This window comes from Plectropomus leopardus, chromosome 6, assembly GCF_008729295.1.
Source record: "Plectropomus leopardus isolate mb chromosome 6, YSFRI_Pleo_2.0, whole genome shotgun sequence".
NCBI lineage: Eukaryota > Metazoa > Chordata > Actinopteri > Perciformes > Serranidae > Plectropomus > Plectropomus leopardus.
Genome location: NC_056468.1, coordinates 20,006,912 through 20,021,542, shown reverse-complemented (window position 1 = coordinate 20,021,542; position 14,631 = coordinate 20,006,912). Strand labels below are relative to the sequence as shown.

The following is a 14,631-nucleotide window of genomic DNA, read 5'->3' as shown; positions in this document are numbered from 1 at the left end:
AAACACCACAGTACTACAAAGTATTCTACTTTGTGATTCATTCATTATTTAAGACAGATGTGAATGTGTGTGTGTAACTGTTTATGGCTTAATCAGAATCATTTGAGTATGTTAAAAAAGGTCAAAAGTCATAGTAATCCACTAATGTCTGGTTTAAGAGTAAATTTCCATCAGGTTATAATACGTTCCGTTTATTGGATAATAAAATTTGTGTATTTTGTTGTAACAATTTCCTAACAAGGACATTTTTGGCACTAGGTGGTACTTATGAATCTCTAGTCTTTCTTAAAACCTCATTTTGGAAAAGTTGTAGTAATACACTGTAGCGTAGTTTACTTGACAAAAAGAAATCCAATTAAATGTCTTTATCCTCAAGAGCATAAAAAGTGATTAAATGAATGTCAGCTGCATGCATACTGTATTAGTCTTGCTGTAAACATACAAATTCATGAATACTTTGAAAAAGCATTTAATGTGCACTCTTGATAATGTTAGCTGATCCTCTTAAATGAAAGTGTGCTCAAAAATAACAATCAATACTTGTGCTTTTGCGAACACAGCATGCAAGAACATTCTCCTTAGCAGTGAATTAGTGACTGCAAACAGCTGGGAAAGGCCTGGTTAGGGGAAGTCCATTCTTTAAACAGATCATGGTGCCCTTGAGCAAAACTTTTAAAACCCCATGGAGCTCCATTGGAAAGTGGTCAGTGGCTGTTAATAGAAAATTCTAGTTTTCCACAACAGCTTTAAGGGCTAAAAAAATATCATATTGCTCTGAGTTGTAATTTTAGTTTTCAATTTTTCCATATTTTTCCATTTTACTTTCACTGAAAAAAGCTAAAATGATGATGATGTGATTCCTTTCCGAGGTCTGTAACAAACAAGCATGATCCCTTACATCTAGAATATTATTTGTAGGCCGGGGCATCTCTGTGTGATGGTATGTTATAACACATTTTACCTTCATCAAAAAATTGCAGATTCTGTGATTTGCATAATGCACTTGGCCATATTGCAATTTAAATAATATTCTGATTAATTGTGCAGCCCTACCTGCTTTCAGCTGTAAACTTGTTAAACTTATATTACTGAAAAGAGGAGAATATTTAAATTTAAGTGTCTATCTTTCCTCACAGAACGCACAGTAATCATACTGTTGATTTGTATTGGAATACAGTTATTTCACAGTGTGAGTTGATTTGCAATGAATGATTTTATCTATCTGTAGTTCTCTACTGGATGAGGCGAAGAAGGCATTCAAATTAAAAGTATATTAGAGGCATATTAAATCTAAGTGTGTAACCAAGTAAAAAACAAGTCTCAGGTGATGCAAAGAGCCAGAACCAGGATTTACTCCTCAGACATTATCAAATGATTTATTTATTGCTTTATCATAATGTGTCAAACAGATATATAAAATCAGCTTGTGAAGTTTAAAGTGACAAATACCCATAAATTTAATTCTCTCAAAATGTGTGGTCACCTTTGTATTCCTTAAATTTTAGCAATATAAAATGAATTATTGCTGCATCTTTCCTGCCTGAACCAAGACAATGTTTAGTAGGTACTAAACCAATCTATGCCTTCAGATTAAGATCCACATGAGTGCATTTGGAATCACCTGAGTTATGTTAACCCAACTTCTAATAAGGCTGTCAAAAGTTTGATACTTTGATACTTTTTTTTGATATCACTTGTTTTAAACAATACAATCACCATTACTTATATATTAAATAATGTCCTAAGTACCAAAGCTATAAAAAAAAAAAAACTTTCAAAAAGTTTGAAATTCTGGTAACGTGGCAAACCTACCTCCTAGCCTGTCCATTTTGTTCTTGTAGATGCAGATAATTCTCTAAAAAGGGACTGGATGATATTGCAACCACTGTCTTTAGGAGAGATGGTAACCTGGATATCCGCAAACAAAAGGAAAACCATGTCACTTTTTAAGCTGCATAAACTAACAAAGTAATCAGTATCAAATTTACACTTCTAATATAAGAGTAGTTTAACTAATCCCCTGACTGTCAGTTGTGGTAGGAATGTCATGTGCGGCCAAGTTCACTCACTAACGATGGAGTCAGCAGTTCTGGAAAACGATTGCTGATATTAGAAGTCAACATCTAAACAAATACACCCCTCCCATCAGCTTCCCTCTCACTCCTACTGCCTTTCTCTTTATACTATAAATTGTATAATAAAGATGAACAACATGAGAGCTCTCCTGAAGTGCAGCCAAAACATCTTGATCACCCCCTGGTGGCTGAATGTAGTATAGGTCATGAACCCCGCCCCCTGTTTCCGTCATTTTAGCTGCTTCTTCTCACACTGCTATATTTTCAAGTGTTTGTTTTTCTGATAAGTTTGGTTTGAATTAGTTATTTGATGCTGTACAAACATCACCAATAACAAATACACACTGACATCATTACTGACAGCTGTGTGTGTCAATTGGTGTGCTCACAATCAATGACGTTGCTCGTGACTGGTCAGAGCATTTTATGGGCAGGGACATGATAACCCAGAGGTCACTATGGCACAGATTCTTGCTCTAAATGATGTCACCAGAGCAAAATGGCAGCGGCCGTATCCGGAATATTTTGGCTTCACTTTTTAGCAGTGGGATAAGTGGAGATGTGTTGTCCATCTTTCTCTATAGTTCATGCTTTGTACTTTTATGGCCTTTCTCCTTTCTGTGCATGACCACAAACACCCTCTGTCTCTAATTGGATGGAATAGTGTTGTGTAGCTCGATTTTTTTTTCCCGCTAACGCAGAGCAGACAGCTTGCACACTGTGTGGAGACAGTTGTATGATTTGACAAAAAGTGTATTGGATTAGAATCACTGACTGCACCTTTAAAGTGGTAGCAGGTTTCATGTTGCGGATCAGATTCCTTTTGTATTTGTATTATCTTTTATTATATTTGTATTATATGTATTTGTATTATTTGTTTTCTCTTCAAACAATATTAAAAAATGGGAATTATTCTGTATTTTGCATAGTAAGTTGTCATAGTTTTCAAATTTAAAGGTACACTCTGCAGGATGATTGGTCTCTGTTTGTAAACATGCTCTCCAGCAAAAGTGAAAGTAAAAACCAACTCCAGATTCACTCGTTTGGCCTTTCACCTCACTGTATTTGTGGGCTTTTTTGGCACTGTGCCTCTTGGATGCCTGCTGCTCACAGTCTAGCACCTGGGTGCTACCTTCTTTTAATACGCCGACCTCACCTAAGTGGTGTGGGTCTACAGGCCCATAAGGGCTCGAGCACAGATAACAACAAAAATACAGGCAGAGGACAGAGTCTCTGCAGAAAAATACACCACATGCTTCTCGTGGGTCAAAAGTGATGATTAGGAGGGATTATACTAGTATGAGTCCATACTTTTTTTTGTGAAAATCCTGCACAGTATATCTTTAAATATACTGGGTATCAGCACCAAACATCAGCTATCGGCAGTTTCAGTTAAAAAAAAAATATCAGAATCTGTTTCTTTAAAACCATTATAAATTGAATTCTTAAACAAAGCTCACGTTCATACAGTCTTGTGTCTCGGTGTCGTTTTGGTCTAAAGATAGCAGGTTATTAAAGTGACAGTACAAACTAATCAACGGTTACATTATTATCAACATACGCATGTTCCGCAAAACTCTGTTATGGTGATAAAACAACTTTCCACAAAGTGCACCAACTACACTTTGTTCAGAAAAAGCCAAATTTCATACTCTCAGTATGAAAATCCATTTGGCTTTTATTTCTCTATCAGAGTTAAGAGAAGCAACACCTCACCAATTAGCTAACTTTCCTGCTCTAAGAGTGCTTCCACATTTTCAACACCACCCCTGTCTCATTAAGATGTCCTCCAAACATGTATCAGCAGCATCAAAAACAGCAACATGTACACATCCACCTAGCTGAAGCATTGCGTAAAACTGAGAGTAATCCCAGTTATTCTGGTTTGGTCCAAGAAGGCAGCAATCCCATCAGGATCATTTTGATGTTTAAAGTTGAGTTAATGGGTAATGTGACTTACTGACCAGTTTTCCAGATAAGCAGCTATGATGGGCATCCTGGTGGTTTTGCTAGACGAAAGGTGCATCCTCCATACACGTCGCTCCTTTTCTCTCTTCTGTCATTCTTCACTGTATGGCAGTCTAGTAAAGCAAAAAATGTCTATAGACGTGTAAAATTGTACAAAAAAAGAAAAAAGAAAAAACAACCAACATGACGTCCATATCCAGTGAGTCACTGCGCTGAGTCACTCTCTGTTCACAGGTCATGGTTACGAGTCACACCAGGCTCTTCTGGGCTGTCAGAAGCGCGCCACAATTTTTATGTCCAGGCCACCAGCTCCACCTGAACCTGCCCCAGAAACCTGAGATTGGTTTGACCCGTGGCCCATCTGGATATGATGGAGGCCGTTGTTGAAGCTGGCACACAGCATGTTGGTGGAGTCAGTGGGAGCCAGACAAACCAGTGGACCAGCACCATCCATAGACAGCGTCGCTAAACAGACTGAATAGAGGGTGGAGGAGAGTTAGTGTGAAAAAGCTAATCACCCATGCAGTGTATGCATATCAGTGCATATTTCTGTATATCAGTGTTTGCATCCATGAGTGGGTGTTACCTGCTGTGTTCTGATCCCAGATTTTGACGGAGCTGTCATGGGAGGATGTTGCTACCTGAGCTGTGCCACCAGGAGGCGTAGGCAGAAACATACAGCAGGCAGTGGTCTGGAGATGACCTCTGTACTCCACAACTTTACAGCCAGGCTGGCGCAGGTCCCAGAGCTAATAACACAGACACAACTCCACTGAGAATAAAAGACAATATGAGAGGTTTCAAAACTATTTGTGTAAGATAGTGGGTGAAATACGGACTGCCAGAGACTTGGAAAACCACCTCTAGTCAAAAAAAATCATAACAATTATTATAGTGTAATTAATATTACTAAAGGACAACATAGAAAAAGTATCAATCATCAAAACAAACAGGCAAATATGTTCACCTTAAAATATCAGATAACAGTCATGACATAGAATAACATATTAATCAAATGGACGTTGATAAAAGTACTTTTTTAAGGCTCTGTTGGAAACATGGTGTGTGCATATGAGGAGCAACATTGTGTAGAAGTCGGACAAGGGGAGTTTAATACTAAACTAAGTGCTTGTCCTGACTCTGAACAATAACAACTTCAGGAATCACAATTAACTGGCATTAGTGTAATAAAACCTAAATAATGCCTGCCACATATTCTAAATAAAACATTTTATGGGCTTTACTTTTTACTTGACTGTACTGTACTACAGAACCACTGGTAATTAGTCAAATAGGATTAACTTAATATTTGACTCTTGGCTCTTGCTACTTTTAGAAAACACAGATTAGACAGCGAACTGGTCAAGCTGGTGCAGTCAAAGCCACAAGGGACAAATTCAAAACCATCTGCACAATGGCAATGTCTAACTGTTTTAAGAAAAAACATCTGGTGTTCATCAAGTAGCCACATGATCGCCCCGCTTTATGGGTGCATTGTTTTAAATCTGAAAAGACACGAATTATAGTGTTTGTTTTAGTAGATTTTTCCTCTAGTTGATGTTTGTCTTGTGTCAACTCGAACACAGACAATAGGTGACCTGCTGACAGCCTCAACCTATGCACCACCTGCACATTTACATCTATAGTGCCAACAACCAATGGTCTCACTGTAGCTTCACAGCCCTGTCCTCCGAAGCCGTTGCTGCTGGACACCAGGTAGTTTCCATTTGGTGAAACGTCACAGTGGGTTTGGATGTATTGCTTTGCTGGAAAGGTATTGGTCACCTGCCATGCACGGCTGTCCCACACCCTGTGAACATACACCAAAACATGACTGGAGAAATGCACTTGTGCAATATGCAACACACACACAAAAAAAAAAAAAAATCAAAGACACTGATGGCTATGTTTTCAGGTTTGGACACATCTACCTTTTAAATAGAAAAATGGAGGAAGTAGAATGTTACATTGCTTCTTTAAAAGTTTACTTTGAAAAATAATTTCTGATTTAGTTTAAGAAAATCTGTTCATTCTCCTTTTCCCATCCCATCATCTGAGAGAAGGAGAATGTCTTTTTTATGAGATCAGGCACAATCCCAAGACTTAATACCCCTCCTGGTATTCTAATTTGCTACTGTGGGTGCAGGTACATTTAGGTTGACTCTACTAGCAAGAGTCAATCACTCTGCAGTAAACAACTGGCAAAACTGTAAGTTTGCAAAAGTTTAGGTTTTTTGTGGCCTATTGCTTTGTAGTATTGGCACAGAATTAACTTCCAAAAGGACAATTACATAACAATGTGCACTAATGTAGTAAGTAAGCACCGCAGACAGCAGGGTAATGAAAATCTGAGTTTATTATAGTGTAATGATGACATGATGTTAATTTTAATTTTAAATTGTGCAGTATAGTATTAAATGAGTGGTCAGGAGTCTTTGATTGTCTACATAACAGCATAGTTCTTTTCCAGAGCCACCACCATGTGTTCCAGAAACTCATCATTTACAAAGTGCACAAGTCTGTTTGCACTTGACTTTAGGATTAGAAAGATGTCTTCTGTGACTCATTCATATAATGTTTTGATCTCTGGGTGAAGACACACGAACAATTCATCATCAGTGGCAGACAAAGTATGAAAAGTAAGATGGCACATGCGCATCCTCAGTAATATAGTTGCAGTGCAAAGCTTTCTGTACCTTATGGTCTTATCCTCAGAGGTCTGGACTATAGAGGAGCTGCCTGGCACCCAACACACGTGAGTCACCTGAGCAGACAAGTGAGGACAGTGGTAAAGTTTAGAGCCTGAGGGGCGTGAACTCAGAAGGTAAAAGTCAGATTGAATGGCTTATTAATTAGATTCTTTTTCTTACATGCTCAGTACAAACCTAAGGCGATCCAGCATGCTTGAAAAAATTTTAAGTACAAGGTTGTGTGCACACAAAAGCACATACGATTATTCTCACCAGGTTTCTAGAAATGTTGTGTCTCTGTTCACATTTTGCAGATTCTATATCCCACAGGCACATCCAGTTGTCACGAGAACCAGTGCACAGCTTTCTCCCTTCTGCAAGCCATAAATTTAAAAAAAAAAAAAAGAAGAAAAAAAAATCCATATGTTGCAGATCAGTAATCTGAAATGAATTACTATGTGCATAAAATTATTAAACCATGCTGAAAAGCAAAAGCCTCTAAAGCCACAAGAACAAGTAAAAAAAATCATTAGAAATATATGACAAAAAACATGAGAATTGTTCCCATTGCTAAAAAAAGTTTTATCTGACATTTTAAACATATAATTCAGTAAAAGTTGATCACAGATAAAAGATTTAGAAATATTTCAGAAAAGTATACAGTTCTCTCATTCTGAAACAGCTATTTTGTACATATTCGTTGTGTTATGTAATAATATTTTTTTAGTATCCTTTCAATTTTTTATTGTATGTTAAATGTATGCACCACAGACAAAAGCCAGTTCCTTGTAATGGGAAATCTTCTCGGTAATACATCTTATTCTGAATCTGATTCTGATAAATAAGACGCTATCTGTACGGAGATATAACCAAATATATTTGGCATGATAAGCTTGAGTTGTATCTTGCATTCTGACATACTGTAAATGTAAAATGGGAAACTTTATCCTAAGCAATAAGGCTTTAAGACAACAGCTAAAATATTTACTCATGAGTGAGGAGGCATGTGTGTGTGCCTGCGTATGTACGTGCGTGCATGCGTGTGCGTGTGTATACCAGGGCTGATAGCTAATCCGTTGACCACCAACTCATGACCACAAAATTCCTGAATAGGTTCGTCCCCCTGATTTAGGTCCCACATCAGAACAGTCTTGTCCCGTGAGGCACTAAAGATCCATGTGCTGCCTGGATAACACACCACCTAGCAGAGGAGGCATGTATGTCACACGTGTGGGAGCTCTGAACAGCGTCACACCTTTATCAGTTTGCGCACACACAGTATTGATGTTACCTTGGTAACCTCCCGGTTGTGACCCTGGAAGGACTGACACATCCGGCCTTGTTTCCAATCGTACACCACCACAGCCTGCGGGGGGGGGGGGGGGGGGGGCACAAAAAAACATGCACACATAATAATCAGTATATGTTTAAGGATTTTCCACAGAAATTAAATGGTAAATGGCTATAGTCGTGTAGCCATTTGATCCAAAGTGCCTGACAAGGTATTTGCCCCTCATTCACCAATTTAAACAGCAATGGCACAGTTACTACACAGGGTGTAGGCCTGCCCATTGGGGACGATCGAGGTTCAGTATCGTGCCCAAAGATAATTAGACATGTGGAGAGGAGGAGGTGGGGATCGTATTCCCAACCCTGTGATCCATGACACTTCTGTTACAATCTCAATGAAAACGTGAATTGCATAATTTCAGTCTTTTTTCTTGCATTAGTCCTTCTAATTATTTTTAAACTATTATACTGCTTCATTTAAAACCTTAATATGGAGGAGGATTAGGGCTACACAGGAGAAATAATTTTAAGAGGAGGAAGATTTTTTTTTCATTATGCACATCAAGAAAAAAGTCAAAATGTCAGTATTAAGTCAAATGTCGAGAACAATGTTGAAATACAAGACTATTTTATTTGAACTTTATTCTCATAATTTCAGCTTTTTTCTGGACGTTGTATTTCAATATTATTCTTGACATTTTGACCTTTTCTTAACGTGCATAATGAAGAAAGAATCTTCCTCCTCTCAAAAATATTTCTCCTGCCTGGCCCTAAATCATCTTCCGAATCTTAACCATCAGCAAATTAACAGTTTGATTAAAATTCGGTTATTTTTGGAGTAAACTACAAGTAGAGCATAGAATATTTTACCTGGTCACTTCCACCAGAAACACAGAGGTCTGGGCTGAGATTGGTGACAGTGTTGGTGGACCCTTGATGAGCAGGTTCATACTGCACCACCTGACTGTCAAAGGTATTATCCGCCTTCTCCCCCTGAGATGCCCTGTGCGGAAAACACCAATACATTTTAAAAAATCACAAATTTAACATATTTAGCCACCATTTGTCCAACACTGATTTTAGCAGTATGTCTCTATATTATGTGCATATTCTGTTGCTTTATAGGCTGAACTGCTAAAACTCATCTGATTAAGATGAATTGATCCCCAAGAAATGACTGTCACCCCATTTGTTGATTACAATTTTTATGTAGGAATACAACAAAGTAAACTGATTAATACGACACTATACCCTATGTAATGGGATCACTTTATCCAAAAAATAAACTTATCTTAAATTTAAACTTAAACTTATCTTCATGGTATCTTTCCAAAGATTTCATGCACTGTTTAGTTTACAAGACATTTCAGGATAAGGGCTAAACAGGAGCTGTCTCACCACTGCACCTTAAACACCTTTTTGCATACTCTCTGTGAACAGACTTTATAATGATATTTAGTCCCTATTAGCATGTTTAGTACATAGAAAGACACGGAAACTGTTTCAGTAGTGCACACATCTCACCTGTAGAGATCAGATCTCTTGCGAAACTTGCTCTGTAGTTTACCCATGTCTGCTTGGAACCTGCAGCCACACTGACACAATCAAAGAAATGCTTTAAAATTAGGACAAAAATCATGGTTGCATCAATAATTATGCCAATGCTTTCCCTCAGACTTTAGACTCAGACTTGATTATACCTGACGAGGAATTCTTTCCACGGCACTGTACACATCAGACTAACAGCACATACAATGGCACACAGTAAAATTCAATGACAGACAGCAGTAGACACTCCACTTGGGCCTATGAGGCAGTTATGGCTGTAGCGATTACGCTGTTCCCAAAGTTAGCCCTCCTGCACCTCGATGCTCTGTTCCTGCGTCAGGCGGTCAGTAGGGAAGGGTGGTGTCTTTTCCAAGTGAGATTACAATAAATGCAGTGGCCTTATTGTTTAACTCTGCAAGGTTGGCGGTAAGGAGATCAATTATTCTGGCAGCGGAGTTGATTATGTGTCTTAGTTTTGCCTGATTAGTTATGGATAACATGTTAAATAAGCAGGAGGAACCGTAGTGAGTAGTGATGATCAGGGGCAATGGATGAAGCCATTTCACAAACCTACAAATTCCTATTCTTTAAAAAGTTAGGCTCGGTTTTAATGCTCAGTAAAGTAAAGTTTATCTCAATAGCAATCACATTAACCACAGAGAAAGCAACATCAAACTCTTTGAAAGTATATTGTTGCTCTTAAATGTGTTCAGGTCATTGGCTGAAATCCTTATTATGTCAGATCAGTGGTTTGATACAGGAAACTAAAAGGGCTTTCTTGATGCAAATGTATCACTGTATATTTTGTTTCTCCCATACAATTACACCCAGTTTAATAATATTTACAGCTCACCTACATATATTACACATCCCAATATAAGTAGATTGAGTCTCTTCCTACAAAATATCTTGCATAAGGGTAAGTCACCCCAGTCAACAAGGTGAGATTAAACCACAAATTCCCACGCAAACACTACTTTCTCTCACACACGTACAGCTCAGCTCCTCCGTCGCTATCCTGGCGTACTCCTCAAACAATCGACAGGAAGGAGAGAGCTCAAATCCTATTAGCACCGCGTCATTACTGTCACAAGGAATTAGTCGCTTGAAAACACCTGCTATGAGCTGTGCTGGCAGTCATTGTGTAACAACACCAAGCTGTTTTAACAGCGCTAACTAATGATGAAAACAGTTTATGAGTAGTGGTATTCTCTCCTGGAGATAAGTGAAGCAAGATTTCTTACCTGTCACCGGCAGGTGTGGTCGCTGTGTGATGCTGAGGCTGTCCAGCTAGCTCGCTAACATGCTAACTAATCTTTATCTGTCATGCCAAGGTAGATTAATGCCCTAGTAGCACCAAAACGTGGATATGTAAAAGTAAAAACTTGGTAGAGCCGTTGTCGCAACGACCGAGAAGCGTTTTCCACCGAGTGCCATGATAGTAAGTTGTCCTAACTGCGTGGGAAAGTGCACACAAGCGTCTTTTAACTACAGCAGACTCTCTCTCTCTCCGTAGCGACCATGCAGCGACGCTTTCTCGTTTCTAGGCGAGGGCGAGGTCACGTGACACGGGACAGGAAGTAAACGAGAGCGTTCTGTTCTACAAAATAAAAGTCTGATTTCGTGTTTCCTTCGTCACTTTTTTTCCTGGGGTCATACCATGGGTCATGCTTCATGGGGTAACCTTTTTTTCTGTCAATTTTCAATTTCAGTTTCAAATAGCTTTATTAGCATGAACAAAATGTGTAATTGCAAACAGAGAGATAGAGAGGGGCTTGCAATATGTGTAGGCCCTCTCTATCTCTCTAATTGTTATATTCTATTTATTTATGTTTTCCCTCAGTGAGCTTCTAATAAATCAACAACCCAAAACTCAAACTTTTATTTCCAGATAGCACTGATGTCTCAGTGCTTGCTTTTATCCCCACGCTGTCCAATGTCAGAGATGTAAGAAAGTTGTATGTTCTTTTCTTTGGTTGAAATGTAAGAACAAAAAAAGATTACACAGCATGCAAATGACACATTTGACTAGCGGACATGTGAAGCTCAACCAGCATAATATGATTTTTTTTTAAAAAATGCATGGTTTTCTAGTTGATGGAAATAAATCTGGGTTGATATGATTTTCAGCCAACAACATAATGCATTTGTTTCAAGGGGAAACTCACCTTTAAACAACATTATGCTGAACAACACATGACAGGTTAAAATGTTACTGACCTGTGGCTGGGCGTACCTCTACAGAGCTTATTGGTTGACCTTCATTACAGGCACAGGTTGAATGGCTCCCCGAGCTTGAAATCTGGGACAAAACAGACAGGTCCCTGGACAGCTAACATTAATTATGCTAGAATTATTCTACAGTTTTTCTTTTCATATTGTGTTTTTGTGCTTCATTGTTGCTCTGATTTTGCTTGGTAGATAAAGTCAAGATAATTCGGTTTTGACTTCATGAGCTGAATTTAACCTGATGCATTACAAGCAATTAAGCACTGAGTCAGTGGAATGTCCCCATTTAAAGGGTCTAAATGGGCCACTTAGTTAGGTTACATCAACTCTGTTCAATACCTATGTGAGATGACCTCAATTCTAACTTTTTGTATGCAGCAAATGGGTTGAGTGAGTTAAACTGTTGAATAAATTGGTCAGGCTTTTTACAGCACTATTAGTACTGGACTATTCCAGTTATATGTTTCACTATGGCTGGGATGCACCAAAAAGCATTACTTTGATCTAAGATTAGCTCAAATCAGAGTTTAGTAAAGCTAGGTTTCACAGCGGTTTAGTAAAGCCACGTTTATTTATTTAAATAGAATTTAAACTGAGTTTAATTGCTGGGGACAAACATTATATGAACATTAAAATAATAAATTAATTAATATTAATAAACAAATTATAGTTAAATAAATAAATACATACATTAACAGCTTGCTGTCAGCACCAAGTAAGTATAAAAGGTGGAGGGAGGTGTTAACCGTTTCAACTGCAGCTTTTCCATAACAATATATGTTACACTGTTGCTAGCTTGATAAAAGGTTTCTAGTTTCACAGCACTGTTTGACAGCTGGCCCAATCTTCCTCTTCAGCTCCAAAACATTTTCGTTGGTGAACCAGTATCTTGACAAAAAATCATCATCATATAAATCCAATGGGTTGAGTCTGTCTCACAATCTTCTTCAAGGAGCTCGATTATTTTACTTAATCCATCTCAAAACAGCCGCAATTGAGAAGTTAAACCTCCTCCACTGTAGGTTTAAAGTTAAACCTGGATCACAGTTTAAAATGGAATTTAAAGTTTTAGTGCAATAGAATTACAATTAATCTAGGTTTAGAGTAAAAACGAAACAGAGAATTAAAGAGCGGTTTAAATTGAATCTTAATTGAATTTAATCTTAATTTTAAGTGAATTTTCAATTTAAACTTAAACCATGATTTAATCAGGTGTAAAAGTTTGTTCTTGTTGGTGCAATCCAGTCTGTAAGTATTTCCTTTACAGTGTAGACCATGACAAAAAACTTTTCCTACACGTGTCCTTGCCCAGGTATACAAACAGGAGTTCATGGCCTAAATTTGGTCTTCTGGAGGGTCTGTTATCATAATTTGTCTTGACTTACATGCACATTACTTCACTCACTGTAATATGTCAGTAAAGTGAGGCAAAACTGAGACAAAAGCAGCTCAAGTGCTCTCACTTCGCTATAATCCTATCTCTGACTTGATGGTGCCAAGAGCCATTTGCCTCTCCCACAGTCACAAGGACTGATGTAGAGATTTATGTCATACACTGCTGAAAGCACTGAGATTATGCTGAAGTAATGTAGATCTTTTATGATGCAGTTAGAAAGTACTGAGCTTTGCCCTGCAAATGCCCATCTGCTAATTAGACTATAAAACTTATGTTTCCATTAAAAGATTTTAGATAATGTACGTGTGGCTATTTCCCTAAATAAGAAGCAGAGCAGTGCCAAGATATGATTTGTAACGGAGTCAGTTGGAACAAAGCATGTTTTCAGGCAGGACCCAAAAAGCCTTTAAACCAAAACTGGCCTATAAAGCAGGTCAGCACTGCAGCCATGGCTCTGGATCATAATATTACTGGGATCCAAATGAGAAGTTTAGTTGCTTTGGGTCCCTGGGTCATTACTGTTCTCATTAAACGTCCACTGTAGGCCTTGGACCTTCTTAGAGCCCCAAAACAAAACAGCTCACTCAATAACTTGTTGACTTGTAACATGATTGACTGTCCATCTGAAAATGAGTAGGTAATGATGGACAATTGTTTGGTTGTGGAAAGACAGAAGTAAAAAGGACACTGATTCACTGATAACACGAATGGCTCAGGCAAGGACAGTGGGGATGATCAAACAGTAATGGAACAATTGTGGATATATGATATGGCTTCTAACATCCATTTGTCCATCCATCCACCTATCATTTCATCAATCTGTAAGTGTATGGGCCTATTGTTAGTGTAATGTGACTAACAACTGCTGTGTAACTCTCTGGTTTGTTAAAGGCATACAGCACAGACGATCTAACAATCACACAGGGTGGATACAGGGTGTGCGCGCACTATAATGCAATTCAACTGCCCTGCAATTAAAATGTACACTTAGGCTATGGAATGTGAAATATTATGATTTTGTGATGAGAGTCAACTCTACATTCACAATCTACACAATCTTCTTAGTCTCAACAAAAATAGAACATATTCACATGGACAGATTACTGAATGGCTCTACCGGGCAGCCCCAGGGGCCCAAAGTTTCAAATGACCACAAAGACAAAAAAAGACTACAGTGAGATGCAAAAGAACTGCAAAGAGAGACTAAATACAAAGGGGCAAAACAACCCTGAATAGACTTAAAATGAGTGCCAGCAGACACAAAACAGCCACAAAGCTACCCAAAATTACCACACTAAAAACTACCACAGAGACAACAAAGCAAAAAAAAAAACATGCATAATTACTACAAAGAAATGCGAAAAACAACAGAATAGAGACTAATAACTATAAAGCATATGCTTCATGCTCAAGTGGCAACCTCTGGAGCTGAAAA

At 38.2% G+C, this 14,631-nt stretch overlaps 1 protein-coding gene across 3 annotated transcripts; it reads right to left on the bottom strand.

Moving 5' to 3' along the window:
* Positions 1-841: 841 nt before the first annotated feature.
* wdr31 (WD repeat domain 31) lies at positions 842-11,073 on the bottom strand. 3 transcript variants are annotated; one of them, XR_006105909.1, is made up of 11 exons: positions 10,816-11,073; positions 9,548-9,618; positions 8,894-9,026; positions 8,025-8,099; positions 7,790-7,934; positions 7,007-7,107; positions 6,740-6,807; positions 5,712-5,853; positions 4,630-4,792; positions 4,040-4,517; positions 842-1,908 (listed from the first exon to the last, which is right to left on the bottom strand). XR_006105909.1 is itself a non-coding variant. In XM_042488254.1 (10 exons), exons 2-10 carry the CDS (start codon positions 9,592-9,594, stop codon positions 4,315-4,317), a joined length of 1,077 nt encoding a protein of 358 aa, XP_042344188.1. In that variant the 5' UTR covers positions 9,595-9,618; positions 10,816-11,073; the 3' UTR covers positions 842-4,314. The 3 variants fall into 3 exon arrangements, 2 of the variants coding, with proteins under 2 accessions (XP_042344188.1, XP_042344189.1); XM_042488254.1 differs by having other exon boundaries at positions 842-4,517; XM_042488255.1 differs by having other exon boundaries at positions 842-4,517; positions 9,548-9,607.
* Between the last annotated feature and the right edge of the window lie 3,558 nt (positions 11,074-14,631).

What these genes read in the sequence shown, in the direction of transcription:
- wdr31 (XM_042488254.1), bottom strand. Translation starts at nt 9,594, where the DNA reads ATGGGTAAACTACAGAGCAAGTTTCGCAAGAGATCTGATCTCTACAG. An exon ending in ACAACCGGGAGGTTACCAAG is followed by an intron (nt 7,935 to 8,024) that starts GTAACATCAATA and finishes CTCCTCTGCTAG; the next exon opens with GTGGTGTGTTATCCAGGCAG. An exon ending in CGGATTAGCTATCAGCCCTG is followed by an intron (nt 7,108 to 7,789) that starts GTATACACACGC and finishes TATGGCTTGCAG; the next exon opens with AAGGGAGAAAGCTGTGCACT.